This window comes from Sphaeramia orbicularis, chromosome 7, assembly GCF_902148855.1.
Source record: "Sphaeramia orbicularis chromosome 7, fSphaOr1.1, whole genome shotgun sequence".
Classification (NCBI taxonomy): Eukaryota; Metazoa; Chordata; class Actinopteri; order Kurtiformes; family Apogonidae; genus Sphaeramia; species Sphaeramia orbicularis.
The window spans coordinates 1,549,469-1,563,760 of NC_043963.1; the positions used below are offsets into that span (position 1 = coordinate 1,549,469).

General features: G+C 39.7%; 1 protein-coding gene across 1 annotated transcript in view; it reads right to left on the reverse strand.

Annotated features, from left to right (window-relative positions):
- The window catches only part of cry3a (cryptochrome circadian regulator 3a), a 31,053-nt gene extending 22,911 nt beyond the window's left edge, over positions 1 to 8,142 (reverse strand). Inside the window, exons 1-3 of the mRNA XM_030138453.1 lie at positions 7,972 to 8,142; positions 4,395 to 4,558; positions 26 to 134 (exon numbers count right to left, since the gene is read on the reverse strand). Coding sequence (XP_029994313.1) covers positions 26 to 134; positions 4,395 to 4,552 — 267 coding nt within the window. The 5' untranslated portion in view covers positions 4,553 to 4,558; positions 7,972 to 8,142. The remainder of the gene's footprint in view (positions 1 to 25; positions 135 to 4,394; positions 4,559 to 7,971) is intronic.
- Positions 8,143 to 14,292: the final 6,150 nt, after the last annotated feature.

Genomic DNA, 14,292 nt, shown 5'->3' on the forward strand with positions numbered 1-14,292 from the left:
CAGCATGAGTCAGTGTGGGTTCAACCTTAAAGAGCCGAGGGAACACGTTGGCCGGTTGACCTCTGATGACGAAGAGCCGAGAGTTGAGCTTGCGCAGGTTGGCGTCCAGGTCTTCCAGACACTGGAGGAGGAACCTGAAGGAGGAAGAACAGAAGGTGAACCTGAGGGAACACAGACCAGAACTAACATGTTCATCTAACGGAACATAGAACAAAGACCGTTCTTCTGATCTGGATGGAAGTGGACCAGGTTTGACTGAACTGGAACCAGTCTGGACCAGGTTTAATAGAACTGGAACCGGTCTGGACCAGGTTTAATAGAACTGGAACCAGACTGGATGGAACTGGACCAGGTTTACCAGAAGGTGATGGTTCTACTTCCACAGATCCACATGTGACCTGTCCAGACAGGTCCAGACTGGTCTAGACAGGTTGGGTGCAGAGGTGGCCCAGTTCTGCAGGGTCCAGACTGAGCCTCAGTCTGGTCTGTCTGACCCGGATCCCGGTCAGACCACGTTGCGCTCGTCCCTGTCTGACCCCGCCCACCTGCCTGTTAGCGCTTAAAGCTCGCCGTGTTCTCAATCCTCTGGCAGACGGACACGTGTCTGACCACAGACCGCTCCAGACCTGGACCGTCAGCGCTCAAGCCCAGACCCGGGTCTAGAACCAGAACTGCAGACCGGTCACATGACTGTCACATGACCACGCCCACTGTGGGTCTGTGTTTTCTGCTCTGGGTTCCACTTTAAATGAACTCCATGAACTGAGGTTTGTTTTCTGGAAACTGGGAAAAGTCCCACAAGTTCATCATCAGTTCATGAACGAACGAATAAAATGAAAGAAAATAAATAAATAATGAACAAAATAAAAACTGAACAGAAACATGTTTGTGTCGTAAATGACACACGTTTGATTAAAGTTCAAATGAGTTTGAATGAATAACATGAACAGAGGACGAGTGTGTGTGTGTGTGTGTGTGTGTGTGTGTGTGTATGTCTGTCTGTGTGTGTGTGTGTGTGTGTGTGTGTATGTCTGTGTGTGTGTCTGTCTCTCTGTGTGTGTGTGTATGTCTGTGTGTGTGTCTGTCTCTGTGTGTGTGTGTCTGTCTCTGTGTGTGTGTGTCTGTCTCTGTGTGTGTGTGTGTGTATATGTCTGTCTCTCTGTGTGTGTGTGTGTGTGTGTGTGTGTGTGTATGTCTGTCTGTGTGTGTGTGTGTGTGTGTCTGTCTGTCTGTGTGTGTGTGTGTGTGTGTGTCTGTCTGTCTCTGTGTGTGTGTGTGTGCGTGTGTATGTCTGTGTGTGTGTCTGTCTCTGTGTGTGTGTGTCTGTCTCTGTGTGTGTGTGTGTGTGTATGTCTGTGTGTGTGTTGTCATCCATCAGTCCTTATATAACTGTTCTGCCCTACATCTGTCAGAACACACACTCAGCTCCAATCGCACAACAACACAATCCCTTAGCCTAGTGACCTCATTCTTGTGAACACACACACATGCACACACACACACATGCACACACACACACACACACACACACACAGGTTTGGTCTCACACTCGTCTCAAGGACAGAAAACAGAGCGCTGTTCTCCCATGATCCTCTGCTCCTCCTTCACTTATATTTGGAATGAACCGCCTTCACACCTTCAGTCCACGAAGAACCACTGAACACACACTCCTGTTCAAGCAGAGCTGCGACAAACTGACCGCACGTCAGGGATTCAGCAACGTTTTAATGTATTCTAATTGTATTTTATTTGTATTTTATTTGTATTTTACACTGTAAATCACTTTGTGACTGTCTGTGAAGTGTTGTATAAATAAAATTTACTTCCTTTCTTACTTGTATATGAACCAAATATAAACACAGTGACCTTTGACCCTAAACCAGAACGTGGACCAGGATCCTCTGGGTCCAAGTGCTGCTGTTGCCACGGAAACTGAACCAAGTCAAGTAAAGGTTGGTTTGTGGTTCCGGGTCCAGCTGGCTCAGATGTGACCCTGGTCTGGGCTCCAGGTTCTTCTACAGATGTTGTTTTGAAACCGGACCCGTTCTGGTTCTTATCTGGGTTCCACCTGTGGCATCCTGCCGTTGGATAAGAGGAAAACCCTCCTGACAACCAGGTCACCGTCACATAACAGGACGCACACCGGTCCAGCAATGACACACTGACCTACATCTGCCTACTGGGCATGCTCAGTCCACCAGCACACAGGAAGCACCGCGTTAGCAGCGCTCTGATTGGCTGACGGCTCCGGCCTCACCTGCACATCCTGACCTTTGACCGCTTCACAAAGACCGAAGACAAAGACCGAAGACAAAGACTGAAGACAAAGACTGAAGACGCTACATTGACTTCCTGTCCACGGATCTGGGTTCGGTTCCAAACCTGCACCACATCATCTACAAATCAGACTCAAACTCCAGCAGGAAGTCGGCCATTTTTAATTTTGTGTCAGTTTTTGGTGATGACGTACACTTTGGTGACACTCGTCTTTGAGGTTTCATTCAGTCATGTCTCAACACGTTGCAGACCAACAGTTCTGTTTTTTTAGGATGGTGAACTTTGACCTCTCCCCATCAAACGTCAAACAGTCGACACTTCAGCCCCGCCCCAACGTGAACACTATGACCCAACGGTCAAACTCACGCACAGCGCCGCCTGCTGGTGGCCAGGCGATGAACTTTCACCCCAAAGGTTCTAAGACCTTGATGAGGTCTCATCCTAAGGTAAGATGCTGTCGCCATGGTGACATGAAGCCAAGGTGGGTCTCGGGTTAAGGGGCGGGGACATGGCAACATAGCGCCCACTACGTCATTTTAAAACCTCAGTGCCTGCAACAGGAAGTCAACATGACATCAACGGAACATCAACAGGAGGTCAACAGGAAGTGAACGTAAAGTCAACGGAACAACAACAGGAAGTCAACGGAACGTCAACAGAATGTAAACAGAAGGTCAACAGAAAATCAACTGGACATCAACAGAAAATGAACAGGAAGTCAACATGACATCAACAGGAAGTCAACATGACGGCAACAGAACATCAACAGGAGGTCAAAAGGAAGTGAACATAAAGTCAACAGCACATTAACAGGAAGTCAACAGAACATCAACAGGAAGTCAACAGAACATCAACAGGAGGTCAATAGGAAGTGAACATAAAGTCAACAGGACATCAACAGGAAGTCAACAAGAGGTCAACAGAATGTCAACAGGAAGTCAACAGGAAGTCAATGGAACATCAACAGAAGATCAACAGGAAGTGAACATAAAGTCAACAGCACATCAACACTCTGTGACCTTCAGGTATGATGTGTCTGTAGTGGGCCATGATGATGATGATGATGATGATGATGATGATGATGATGATTATTATCATCGTCGTCGTCGTCGTTGTCATCATCATTATTATTCATTCATTTTCTGAACCCGCTTTATCCTCACTAGGGTCACGGGGGTCTCTTGGAGCCTATTCCAGCTACAGAGGGGCGAAGGTGGGGTTCACCCTGGACATGTGACTAGTTCATCACAGACTGAACATATACAGACAAACAGTCACTCTCACATTCACACCTATGGGCGATTTAGATGAACCAATTAACCTATCAGTGCATGTGTTTGGATGGTGGGAGGAGCCAGAGTACCAGAGAGAACCCACACAGACACGGGGAGAACATGCAAACTCCACACAAAGGTCCCACCCCCCGTCGACTGGTGTTGGAATCGAACCCAGGACCTTCTGTCTGTGAGGCACCAGTGCTAACCACTGCACCACCGTGTTGCCCTATTATTATTATTATTATTATTATTATTATTATTATTATTATTATTATTATTATTATTATTATTATCATTATCATCATTATTTATTTATTTATTTTATTATAATAATCATCACTCGTGTGCTGACTCGTAGGTTCTAGATGTGGTGGTTTTTCTGCTCTTGTGTATTTGTACATGTTGTTCCACATTTGTCCAACAGTCAGCGCCAAAGTGTTCTGGACATAGAAACAGGATCAGAAGGATATTGGATTAAAAATGAGTGATATGTGACAAAATACTGGTCTGATCAACTGTTACTGTTTACACTAGACTGTTCACTGAGTAAAAATACAGAAGGATGACAAACACACACGCACACACACACAGGCCACTTGGCTTTTATAATATAGATGATTATTATTACTATTATTATCATTATTATTATTATTATTATTATTATTATTATTATTATTATTATTATCATTATTATTATTATCATTATCATTATTATCATCATCATCATCATGTCTGTGCACATGTTTCAGGCTTTTATTGTGAAAGGTCATAAAGGGGGTGGGGATTTTGAGTCAGTGCTACATCATCAGCTGCAGTTTTGATTGACAGGCGGTGTCTTACCTCCACCTGTTGACCCCGACGTTGGAGGATCCTGCGAACCACGGGTCCAGGAAGTAAACACAGCGCACTGTGCCCGCCCCCCGGACCGCCTCCCGCAGGGCTGGGTTGTCATGGAGACGGAGGCCCTTCCGGAACCAGTGGATGGAATTTGGAGCCATTTTATTCTGAAAGGACGGAGACAGGAAGATCAGAGTGTCATCAGCCAATCACAGAGAAGAAGGACCGGACCCTGGATGAAGGGGGCGGGGTCTGTGACACAAACATCCGCTCAGATTATTCACTGGATAATTCGCACATTTTTCTACATTTACTTTGATTTTTTTCATATAATTGTGATTTTTTTTTCCTACAAATGTTACTATTGATTTCTTTTTTCTCCAAATATTAGAACTTCTTTTGTGTTTATGGAAACTTTTCACAAAACATTGTTTCATGAACTAAAGTGTGTGTTTTTTCTCTAAAGTATTAAAGCTTCACTGTTCATGGTTTTGTTTAGCGTCAAAAACCCATTAAATGTCCCTCTGGACCTGGACCAGGACCTGGACCAGAAACCAGGAAACAGACCAGGAACCAGGACCTGTACCAGGAACCAGGACCAGGAAGCAAGAAGCAGACCAGGAACCAGGAAATGAACCAGGAACCAGGACCTGGACCTGGACCAGAAACCAGGAAACAGACCAGGAACCAGGACCTGTACCAGGAACCAGGACCAGGAAGCAAGAAGCAGACCAGGAACCAGGAAATGAACCAGGAACCAGGACCTGGACCAGAAACCAGGAAACAGACCAGGAACCAGGACCTGTACCAGGAACCAGGACCAGGAAGCAAGAAGCAGACCAGGAACCAGGAAATGAACCAGGAACCAGGACCTGGACCAGAAACCAGGAAACAGACCAGGAACCAGGACCTGGACATAGACCAGGAACCAGGACCAGGACCAGAAACCAGGAAGCAGACCAGGAACCAGGACCAGGACCAGTACCAGTACCAGGAACCAGGACCATACTGAACTGATCTGATACCTGCTGCAGACCTTGGACCAGATCCAGAACCAAACCCCTCCTGGATCCTCTGGGTGGTTTTTGTTTGTTTTTAAACCTTTTAGAATTGAATTCAGTTCATTCATAAAAACCTCCTGTGGTCCCAGTCTGGGTTCGTTTCAGTCTGGGTTCGTTTCAGTCTGGGTTCGTTTCAGTCTGGGTTCGTTTCATCTGTTCTTTCAAATATTTACAGACTGATTTCATCCATTTTTACTTATTTTATGTCGTTTCTTTTATTTAATAAAGTCGTAAACCAGGCACTAAAGTTGTGTTTGTTTGTTTTTTTAAACTGGTTTAACTTTAAATCGACTTCATCTGAGTCTGAAACCAGGTCCTCATCCAGAACCAGAACCGACCTGAGGACGACCCTGGGTTCTGGGTCTTTAAACTGTTTCTAATTGGACTCATTTAAGCTCTTTTATCCTTTTATTCCCTTCAGTATTTGACTCTTATTTCAGAGTCAGTTCAAAGGTTATTTTGATCGAAACAGAAAAAAGAAGAAAAAGTGTGTTTTCAAACGTCTCATGAACTGAAGAGAAAAACAAACCCTTTACCTTCTTCAGTTTTTATTTGTTTTTTTGCCCATTTTGTTATTTTTTCCTCAGTTTCATTCATTCGTTTGTGTCTTAGTTTGTTCCTGTTACTTATTAGTTTGTTGATTTATTGAACATTTTTAATTCATTTTATTGATCATTTTGATGTTTTAGTTCATTTTTGTTGTTTATTTGATTCATTTTTTCTCCACATTAATTCATTTTTTCCCACATATTTTTTGTATTATTTATTATTTTGTACATTTTTACTTTATTTGATTTATTATTAAACATAAACCATGTCTCCATCATGGTTTTACTACATTTTGTTCAGTTTGTGGCTGATTTTGTTCCTGTTATTTATTATTTTCATTCATTTTTTCTGTTAACTTTTGTTGATTTCATTCATTACTTTGGTTTTTGTTCATGTTCGGCCTTATTTTACTCTTTTTTTTTTAGTTTTATTTCAGTCCATTTTTTCTTATTTTTTTAATGTTATTTGTTATATTGTAATTTTTTATGTAAATTTTTATTCATTTTATGACTATTTATTATAAATACAATCAAAAATCCACTGTCACTGATCCAACTCTATGGGTTTTACTGGTGAATCTGACAGAACCGACCACGAAACTAAGGAACCAACACTGGACCAAAAGTAGGAACCGGTCCAGTCAGAACCACAACAGAACCGGTCCACATCAGTCAGTGCTCAGGGTTAGAACTAAAACTAAAGGATAAATATTCACAAAACAAGAGAAAAATCTGAAAACAGACCAAATAATAATAATAATAATAATAATAATAATAATAAACAATATTAACAATAAAAACAAGAACTCAAACACTCATCTGTGGAACCTACTCTCCGTTGAAATAAAAGCTGAGGTTCATTCAAAAAAAGTGGACGTGTCAGAACAGCAGTGTCCTCCTGTTTACTGCTGTATCATGTTGATCTGTTCTTTTGCTTTAACCTGGTTCTTTTCTTTCCTCTCCCACAGTTTTGTATGGAAAAGGTCATTGTCTCTCCATTCCTTTCTGTATTTTAACTTTTCATAAAAGCCCATCGAAGGACCGCTGCTGCAAACGAGCTTTTACTATAAGCACTGACACATGCATGGGACTGCTGGGCTACAGTTAGTCTGTCTGTTGGATCTGTCCCTATCAAAGAAACCAAATAAATAAATAAAAACACTATCAATAAAACAATAACACAATTAATAAAAGCAGTAACTCTAATAATAATAATAATAATAATAATAATAATAATAATAATAATAATAATAATAATAATAGTTTCTTCTCCTTTTCTTCATTATTGTCTCACTCAACATGAATATTTCAGTTGTTTTTAACTGTTTCCACTGTTTAACTGTTTAAATATTGGTTTTATTTAATAAAATACTGATCAGTTCATAATAATCTGCACATTTCACTCCATGAATCTGTTCAAACTGTTCATAATAATAATAATAATAATAATAATAATACTATTTCACCTCCTGCAGTAGTTCAGAACTGCTGGTTTTGGACCTTCTATGTGGAATAATGGAGCTGAACTGGCACTTGGTTCTGGTTCTGGTCCTGGTTCTGGTCCTGGTTCTGGTTCTGCATGGACAGGTTTGGATCCAATAAACAAACACAAAAACAAACACACGGAACCAACCGGATCTACACGGACTTTGAAGAATCACTGATGCTGGTTCTGGTCCCGGTCCGGGTTCGGGTCTCCGTGACTCCAAATGGAAACTAGGTCACGGTGTCTCCGGGGAACGCGGGGCGCGCGCCGAACCCGCTCCCGGTGGACCCGCCCGGTACACGGCACCGGCACCGGCCCCGAGCCCGTACCGGAGTCCGGTCCGGTTCCAGACGGGTTCGACGGTCGGGTCGGGTCGGATCGGGTCCGGTGGGTTCCAGGGTACGCGGAGTCTCCGGGCCTGAAACGGGGTCAGCTGGACCCGCTTATGTAACGGCCGTTAGTGGGTCACCGGGGCCGGTTCTTACCTGGAGCGGACCCCGGTGTCCTCTATGTCGGACCCACGGACACGCGCATGTCTTCGGGGCCGGGGAGGCGCTGGATCCGCTGGTGGGTCCGGGTCCGGGTCCGGTCCGGGTGTGTGAGCTCTGAACCGGATTGAGCTTCTGCTGCGCGTCTGTGTTTCATAACAGTTGGAGCCACTGCGCATGCCCCGCCTTCTTAAAGCCAGGCCGATGCTGCGTTCAGGGCCCGGACGTAAAACTGACGAGTGAGTGGAAGCGGTGGTGTTGACCTGGTTTTAAAAATAGAACCGAACCGAGCCGACGAGGAAAGAGCAGCGACGGAACCAGCGGAAACACACACCGGCCACATATTTACGACGGAAGTTCACAAAAAATGTCAAATATATAAATAATAACCCGGAAAAACACAGGATGTTATTAAAAGAAGGGCCAAAAAATAAAAAATAAAAAACCAATGAAATCAGGTGAGTCTGAGTTTGTCTGTGACGTCACTTCCGCTCTGTTTTCGTTCTCTAGAAAGGATTTTTATAAAGAGGAAAATTTCCCCCAGAGGTGAAGCATTATGGAATTCAACTGAGAAAACTGAGTGGTCAAAAGCATGGACATGACCACATAAATACTGTATTACAAACACAAGTAGAATTATACATCTCATAATGTTACATAACGTATATTCCCTCCAACGTTATTTTGTCTCGATTCTCTGATGTAGAAGAAATAAGTAACTTTTGTCATTCTTACACTGAAACTACTTTACATGTATTCTTTTTATGTGAACAGTCTTCGAATTTCTGGTCCAAAGTTGAAAAATATATCATATCTAAAAGTAATAATGAGATAACTATAACATCCCAAAATGTAATTACATATTTTAAACATGATATTCACAATTTAGAATTTATTGTAAATTTGTTCATCTTACTTGAAAAATTTCATATACATAAAAACAAATATACTAAAACACACCCAAAATTGAAAATCTTTCTATTAGAATTTGAAAATTATATTAAATCTTTCGAATTCATCTATTAAAAAAAAAAAAAAAAAAAAAAAAAAAAAAAAAAAAAGCTCTAAAATCTTGGCTATTTATAAACAATTCTCTAATATTGTCTGAACTCTCTGTTACATTTATTTATTTATATCTGTCAGATTTGTTACTTTTATTTATTTGTTTACTTTTTTATACTATTATTTGTATGCTTTGTATTCTTAAATCTATGCATTATTTTCTTAAACTTATATATTCAAATACTTTTCCCCTGTTGACATCTTGTTGTTTGTTCCAATTCTTGTACTGTATACTCAATGTTTTCGATAAAGTTTAAATAAATAAATAAATAAATAAATGCTTTTATGACCTGGTGATTTTATACGTTAAATAATAGTCACCCAAATCTCACACAGAAGGAGTTAAAACTATCAAATATAAAAATGAAAAAAAAAATACTTCAGAGGTATCATTATATTCATGTTTAAAAGTGCATTTGTTTCCCTTGATATATTCAGTGAAATAAAAGACAAATTAATTCCAAAACAAATAACATTAAGATTCTTCTTAAATTAACTCCAGGACTTTGAGACATATGTTGAATAATAAAATCTGCATTTTTTTCCAAAATATTCCATGTGTTTTTCAGTTAGAACAGACTCATTTAAATGACTCTTTGACATTAGAAGCTAAAAGTGACATACTGATCAGTAAAAGTCATTAAAACTATGTCAAAATTCATCCAGATTTCCAGTCTAAGTGATAAAACAACGTAATAAAATGTAATAATTTTTTAAAAAATGAACAGTTTAAATGTATTGGTGAATGATAGTTTTTTTTTGTTTGTTTGTTTTTTGTTTTTGAGGTAACTCAAATATAAACCAAAGAAGTTGGAATCTATTTTTAACTTAATTTTCATCAGATTTTGTTTTTATTCACTTTTTCAGTTTATTTCTACTTAATCTGTTCTTTATTTTACATTTAAAAACGTTTAGAACGTCGATTAAAAGCTTAGACGTCATAGTTTCGTTTTTTCCCACAGACTCAAATGCAGCATCAACCCTTCGAAACGTGAACGGCGACATGCTCCTCATGGCGCATTCCTATTGGTCGGACCAGCGTCACGTGTGCAATGCCAGGTCACGTTTAATAGGCATGGAAATGCGGAAGTAAGAGCATTGGCGCCGCGGTGCTGTTTTGGTCCGCACACAGACCCGTAAACGCAACACGGGTTCGCGCCAGTGTACACAGAAACCACGCGACGTACGCAAAGTTTACGATAAAAACACCGACAGAACATTTTTAGGAGTGAGTGACACATTACAAACAGGAAAAAGGAGGAAAAAAAGAAGTTTATTTACGACAATAATTAGGATAAACTTCAATAAAAAAAAAACGATAATTTAGAGAAAAATAACCCAAGAACCAGATGAAAATGACCCTGAACGACTTCAAATACTGTAAAAAAAAAACAACAAAACAACAAAACATAAAATAAAGAAAAATAACCCAAGAACCAGATGAAAATGACCCTGAACGACTTCAAATACTGTAAAAAAAAAAACAACAACAAAACAACAAAACATAAAAATAAAGAAAAATAACCCAAGAACCAGATGAAAATGACCCTGAACGACTTCAAATACTGTAAAAAAACAACAACAAAAAAACAACAAAACAACAAAACATAAAAATAAAGAAAATTAAACCAAGAACCAGATGAAAATGACCCTGAACGACTTCAAATACTGTAAAAAAAAAAAAAAAAAAAAAAACAACAACAACAACAAAACATAAAAATAAAGAAAATTAAACCAAGAACCAGATGAAAATGACCCTGAATGACTTCAAATACTGTAAAAAAACAAAAAAACAAAAAAAAACATAAAAATAAAGAAAATTAAACCAAGAACCAGATGAAAATGACCCTGAACGACTTCAAATACTGTAAAAAAAAAAAACAAACAAAAAAAAAAACAAACATAAAAATAAAGAAAATTAAACCAAGAACCAGATGAAAATGACCCTGAACGACTTCAAATACTGTAAAAAAAAAAAAAAAAAAAAAAAACAACATAAAAATAAAGAAAATTAAACCAAGAATCAGAGGAAAATGACCCTGAATGACTTCAAATACTGTAAAAACATGAAACTAAAGCTGATTTCTGCCACATTTCAGAAAAATAACACACAAACAAAACACACGATTCCACCTCAGATTATGTTCTTTAAACCTAGAACGGTTACCGTGGCAACCACCAAACCCATGACTCCACAAACTGAACATGTCTATGTTCATTTATTCTGATATTACTTTCTGTATTTGACATTTTTCAGTGTAAATCCTGTGTTTTCTTATATTTAATTCACTAATAATATAGATGTTCATTAAAGCTCAGATTAAAGTTGATGGTTATCATAAAAATTTTATTATTTTATTATTTTTATTTATTATTTTATGTATGACCTTGTGGATTGTCTTATTTATTTTTGTTCAGTCTTATTAATTTTATTATATTTGTTGTTTTGTTGCCTGTTTGATCACTTCTTCTTTCATTTTGTTCATGTTTATTTATTATTGGTTTTTCGTCATTATTTTAATCACTTTGGCTGTTTTGGTGAATATTTCTGCTCATCTTCTTCCTTGTTTGGCTTCCTTTTAGTCCCTTTTTCATGCTTATTTTCTCACATGGTTGAGTATTTGGTGTGACTGGTTTGTCGTCTGTGGTCCTGGTCCAGTCCAGACTCAGTTGTATGTGGTCCTGGTCCAGTCCAGACTCAGTTGTATGTGGTCCTGGTCCAGTCCAGACTCAGTTGTATGTGGTCCTGGTCCAGTCCAGACTCAGGACAGTAGGACTTAAATGTCCCACATGTGGACAGATGAGTCCATGAATGAAGGAATGTTCGATTTCAGACGTAGAAAAAGAACAATACACCCACAACAACAACACAAAACCAGTAAAACAAAACAAACATTTCTACAAAAATATCCACATAAACCACTTATAAACAATATCACTATTAATCTGTATAAATACAACATGTATATATGTTTACATCCATCAATATAAAAATAATAGTCATAGATATAATTCTACACCATAATCCAAAATATAAACTCATATAAATACAATAAACAACTGGATACACTTTATATTATGTACAAATACTTCAGTTATGCTCTTTATAGAACCCACAGCTGGAGCAGTTAGTATTATGATTATTATTATTATTATTATTATTATTGTACTTTATTCTATTAACATCCACTCTCTTCCATACTCTGTCCGTCCGTCCGTTCCTCAGTCTGTCCATCCATCTGTCCATCCCTCCGTCTTTCGTCTCTGTATCCTCTGTTCTTTTTTTCATCCGTGGTTCGTGTCTTTTCACACTGTTGCTGAATCGTACATGCAGTCACATGTTCCGTTTGGCGCCGGTGCTTCTGCTGTTTTATAACCGTTTATTCAACCTTTTCAACGCTGTGACTGCACCGTGGCCTCGTCCAGGTCAGTGAACGCACCACGGTGTTGAATCATCAGAACGTCCATAAGGCAGAACCTGGGTGAGAAACGGGTGAGAACAGCCGGTGGATTTGCTCTTCTGGAGTCACTGCTCACATGTCTGTACATTAACACCTGAACGCCTCGCAGGACTCCACCTTCAGATGTTCTTCTGTTCAAACACAGGCCTTTGATGGGTCTGCAGGGTCAGCTTTAGTCCACATCCACCGGCCCACTTAGTGGAACACATTAAGAAGAACCCTTTCTGACTCAGTCATGTGTGGTTTGGTTCTATATGATAGAACATCATCTGCATACGAGGATATTTGGAGACTGAATGTTCTGTACGTTTAGGACAAATATGAACCCAGACCAAGGACCACGACACCTGGTTTAACTGAAACATCAGTCTGGGTTCTACGGGTTCTAGTCCACAGACCCTGTAAGACAAGAACCCAAACGCTGAGTCTGATTGAAACAGAATAAACCAGTTCAGTGGAACCGAGAACAAGTACCAAGAACAAACAGAACAGTCAGAATGTCATCACAGGTTTGACAGAATCAAGAACAGTGAGAGTTCCATGTAAATATGAACACGGTTCCACCGTTAACGACAAAAACCCCTTTATTCCCTGTAAATACAGGATTATTTCTGTATTCATACGTTATCAGCTGGAGGTCGTACATTTAAACAGACACAGTTTATGTGTTAGTGTCACACACACACACACACACACACACACACACACACACACACACACACACAGAGTGTGTATTAGTGTTCCCATTGGTTGTGTTTGTGTTCATGTCTGTTCTATGTGTTGTTTGTCTACACTTCCTCACACTCGTCTGTTCTATGTGTTGTTTGTCTACACTTCCTCACACTCGTCTGTTCTATGTGTTGTTTTTCTACACTTCCTCACACTCGTCTGTTCTATGTGTTGTTTTTCTACACTTCCTCACACTCGTCTGTTCTATGTGTGGTTTTCTACACTTCCTCAACACTCGTCGTTCTATGTGTTGTTTTTCTACACTTCCTCAACACTCGTCTGTTCTATGTGTTGTTTTTCTACACTTCCTCCACTCGTCTGTTCTATGTGTTGTTTTTCCTACACTTCCTCACACTCGTCTGTTCTATGTTTTGTTTTTCTACACTTCCTCACACTCGTCTGTCTATGTGTTGTTTTTCTACACTTCCTCACACTCGTCCTGTTCTTGTTGTTGTTTTTCTACACTTCCTCACACTCGTCTGTTCTATGTGTTGTTTGTCTACACTTCCTCACACTCGTCTGTTCTATGTGTTGTTTTTCTACACTTCCTCACACTCGTCTGTTCTATGTGTTGTTTTTCTACACTTCCTCACACTCGTCTGTTCTATGTGTTGTTTTTCTACACTTCCTCACACTCGTCTGTTCTATGTGTTGTTTGTCTACACTTCCTCACACTCGTCTGTTCTATGTGTTGTTTTTCTACACTTCCTCACACTCGTCTGTTCTATGTGTTGTTTGTCTACACTTCCTCACACTCGTCTGTTCTATGTGTTGTTTGTCTACACTTCCTCACACTCGTCTGTTCTATGTGTTGTTTGTCTACACTTCCTCACACTCGTCTGTTCTATGTGTTGTTTTTCTACACTTCCTCACACTCGTCTGTTCTATGTGTTGTTTTCTACACTTCCTCACACTCGTCTGTTCTATGTGTTGTTTGTCTTCACTTCCTCACACTCGTCTGTTCTATGTGTTGTTTTTCTACACTTCCTCACAATCGTCTGTTCTATGTGTTGTTTGTCTACACTTCCCTCACACTCGTCTGTTCTATGTGTTGTTTGTCTACACT